This window comes from Micropterus dolomieu, unplaced genomic scaffold (assembly GCF_021292245.1).
Source record: "Micropterus dolomieu isolate WLL.071019.BEF.003 ecotype Adirondacks unplaced genomic scaffold, ASM2129224v1 contig_11786, whole genome shotgun sequence".
Lineage (NCBI taxonomy): Eukaryota > Metazoa > Chordata > Actinopteri > Centrarchiformes > Centrarchidae > Micropterus > Micropterus dolomieu.
The window spans coordinates 9,826-13,737 of NW_025740772.1; the positions used below are offsets into that span (position 1 = coordinate 9,826).

At 44.9% G+C, this 3,912-nt stretch overlaps 1 protein-coding gene across 1 annotated transcript; it reads left to right on the forward strand.

The window, feature by feature from the left end:
- Positions 1–1,597: 1,597 nt before the first annotated feature.
- On the forward strand, positions 1,598–3,876 carry LOC123965904 (the record flags this gene model as incomplete). Its single annotated transcript, XM_046042217.1, has 7 exons — positions 1,598–2,100; positions 2,183–2,276; positions 2,403–2,541; positions 2,641–2,806; positions 2,891–2,996; positions 3,095–3,203; positions 3,398–3,876. Coding segments are annotated over exons 1-7 (1,212 nt in total), but the record flags the coding sequence as incomplete, so codon positions are not given.
- Positions 3,877–3,912: the final 36 nt, after the last annotated feature.

Here is a 3,912-nt window from a genome sequence, read left to right on the forward strand (position 1 = left end):
CCACTAACATCTAACCTTGAGTGAGAGGTCGACAGCCTTCCAGATATCTCCTGGCTAGTGTAAGATTGTGTCCACTGTTTATATATATGTACATATTTGTTCATGTTTTACATTTTATTTGTATCTTTGTATTTATATTTTAATAAATGGTTTGTTTGGTTTTTTGGCCAACCCCATGTGACTGTTTAAAGTTCATGCCCACACATTTTCTTTAACATTCGCAGCCAACCTTGTTTATGTTTTACGTTTTATTTGTATGTATTTTTTAATAAATGGTTTGTTTGTATAAAATGTATTGCTTCCTTTCTTCGTGTTCTTTATGACACCAGCATTTCCAAGGAGCTTTCATGGGTTGGTTTCCTGATTTGGCTAAATTTCGCTCACTTTAGTCCATCAGTGTCCTTAACATGACACTGTGTCAAGGGGCTTTAAAGGGCTGCAGAAGCCTGATGAATAAGAGCAGTGCTAAGTACATTTACTCAAGTACTGTACCTGGGTACACATTTGAGGCACCTGTAATTTACTTGGGTATTTCCTTTTCATGCCTATTTCTCCTTCACTACATGTTACCGAAGAAATTTGTACTGTTTACTCCACTTTATGGCAGCTTTATTTACCAAGCACTTTATACATTAGGATGTTTTAGTCACATGAAGGGTGTGTAAAACACATATCTAGGGAAGGTTAAAGCCAGTAGTAAAACACAGTTTTTTAAACATACCATAACATTTAAAATGACAAGATGTGCTGGGTACTCTTTATAAGGTTGGGACTGTTTGCAGGATGGGCGCTTTAGGCGCTGGGTCGCTGGAGGCATTTCTCACGATTTTCAGTTGCAGTCGATTAATGGAGAACATTTTTAAGTTAATAGTCAGGGGTTAGTGTGGGTGTCATACTGAATCTCCGCTTTGCACAGATTAGATGTTTCTGACCGCTGATTCGCTTATTCAATAATTTTAAAGACAATTTGTGTGACCTTTGAAAAACGTTAATTTAAAATGTTGCCATGCTTTACGTCCTTTCCACAGCGTCCTCGTCAAACCGTCTTCATAACATTTAACAAGGCTCTACGTCCTTTCCAACGCGTCCTCGTCAAACCGTCTTCATAACATTTAACAAGGCTCTACGTCCTTTCCAAAGTGTCCTCGTCAAACCGTCTTCATAACATTTAACAAGGCTCTACGTCCTTTCCAACGCGTCCTCGTCAAACCGTCTTCATAACATTTAACAAGGCTCTACGTCCTTTCCAACGCGTCCTCGTCAAACCGTCTTCATAACATAAGACAAGGCTCTACGTCCTTTCCACAGCGTCCTCGTCAAACCGTCTTCATAACATTTAACAAGGCTCTACGTCCTTTCCAACGCGTCCTCGTCAAACCGTCTTCATAACATAAGACAAGGCTCTACGTCCTTTCCAACGCGTCCTCGTCAAACCGTCTTCATAACATAAGACAAGGCTCTACGTCCTTTCCACAGAGTCCTCGTCTAAACGTCTTCCTAACATAAGACAAGGCTCTACGTCCTTTCCACAGAGTCCTCGTCTAAACGTCTTCCTAATATGTGGCTTTCCTTAACATCCTTGCCAGAACGTCTTCACAACATGTGGGCAGGCCTTCTGAATTGGGATGTGCCCCCAATTTTGATAGGCAGCTTGTGTCCCCAAATAAATGTCCCAGCAATTTAACAGTGTCAGTCTTGGAGGAGTTTTGATGCTGAGGAGACGCAACACAGTAAACTTTTTCTTCTCAGTTTGGATTTCTGGTGAGTATCTTTATACTAATCCAGAGTTGTAAAATCTTTGCAAGGACATACAGACTTTGAATGTGTGGTCAAATTTAGCTCCTGCTAGTCTAGAGGTGGCTTTACTAGTAACCTGTAATAACATTAAGTCCTTACCTCTTGGGGTTTGTGAAAGGTGTAATGCTTACTAAATACTTGATTTTCACCTGTCCACTTATTTCTCCACAGAAAAAGGTTGACAATGAAGCGCTGCCCGTTGTGCAGAGTTCCCTATGCCAATCGCTCAGAGCACCTCAGGAGTGTGCACGGGATCACAGATCATAAACAGCGCATACTCATGCTGGGAATGGCTTCAGGAAGGTAAGTGAAACGCACGCAAACGCAAACACACTACATAGGCTGCTGATTGCTGTGCTGAAAATGTCTGACTATGTTTGTTTAGATACGCAGGCCCAGTAGGCTGCCCAATGTCAGAATGCCATGGAAAAAGCTACGTCCGCCTGGACCGGCATTTAAGGGTTGTGCACAGTATGGAGGTGGGTATTTGCACTTTTGTAAAAACAATTGCTGTTGCTTTGCAGACCCGGTATCAATGAATTGACTGCTCTATAATGTAAGTTGTTCAGATGCCACAGATCTCACCCAATGTTCTGTGTTCACAGAAGGATGCCAGGAAGTTGCTCCTGGAGGAGACCAAAAAAAAAGCAATTGCATCCCAACTGTCTGCCATGAGGAAGAACAAAACGCCAGCAGGTTCAGCCAGCCAGCCCCCCACCCCAAAGAAGCACAAAAAAGACTTTGGTTTGTAAAGTAATAATGTACTCTTATCAATTACTCAGCCTGCATTGCCCTGACATTTCAGTAACACTCTGTTCGTTCTTCTTCTTCTCTGGTTTACAGAGTACCTGATAGTAAAGTTCTTGAGGTCCGGGCCGAGCAGGAGGGGTAAACGGCAACTTAAGAAGGCTGTGAAACATGTCAGGCGTTTTGTACATCACATGTGGGGGATGAAAAGCCCTCCCCCGTCCCACCTCATGTTTTTAAAGAGGACAGGGAAGGTCTTAAGGTAAATGTTGTTATTTTGATTTGGCTCTTATGGTTTGGTAACTGCTGACATCAGTGTGACACTCTTGCTTTTTCTGTTTGTTAGGTGGATAGCTAAGCTGAAGAGGCAGAGCCTGGCAGAAACCACAAGGGGCTACCTGGTAGCCATCAGGAGGTTCTTGACGTTCCTGAGGCGGGAGGACTTCTCCCAGGTAATGGTGCCCTCTGTCACTGGAAAAAGCACTGTATGAAGGTTCTGTCTACAGCATGTGTTCCAGGTCCTCAATGAATGACTGTATTTCTTCCTCAGGTCCGTCTGTCTGCAGCACAGATAATGTCCCTGGACAGGGTGCTGATAAGAGAGCTCTCCAACCTTACAAAGCAGACCGGGACCCACCAGCAGGGAGAGGTGCAATCTGGTGAGTTTGAAGTTTACTACCACTACTAATACTTCTACTACTTTGTTTAATGGTTATTGTCAGACTGGGTGGCAGCTCATAGCTATTATGGAATGCTTTAACAGAGAAGCTTCCCTCACCAGAGCAGATCTGCTCCTCATTCGAGCAGTGCCACTAATATGCTGTTACCATTTTTTCACTAATTGGTCTTTCAGAAGATGGGAAAAGGCAAAAAACAAATTCCCTGGAAAAAAGCAGAGAGGATGAAGCTGCCAGGCAGGTCTCTGAAGCCGCTGAAGAGTCAGAGGACAGCACCTCCAGTACGGCTGGGACCTCAGACCAGTCTGATGATAGCAGCTCCGGGACGGCTGAGACCTCTGACCAGTCTGATGATAGCAGCTCCGGGACGGCTGAGACCTCTGACCAGTCTGATGATAGCAGCTCCGGGACGGCTGAGACCTCAGACCACTCTGATGACATTAGCCCCGGGACGGCTGAGACCTCAGAGCCACCACCAGCTCGTGTTCCTGGGTCCACTAGCTACTCAATGGACACTGCAGAGCCTGTTACATCTTTTGTTGGTTCACCTCAGCCACCACCACTGCAGCCTCAGCCGCCAATACCGAGTGAGGTCAGTGAAATGGAGCACACATGGGAGGCCTTAGAAGAGCCAGAGGACAGCAGCTCCAGGACGGCTGAGACCTCAGAGCCACCTCAGCCACCACCACTG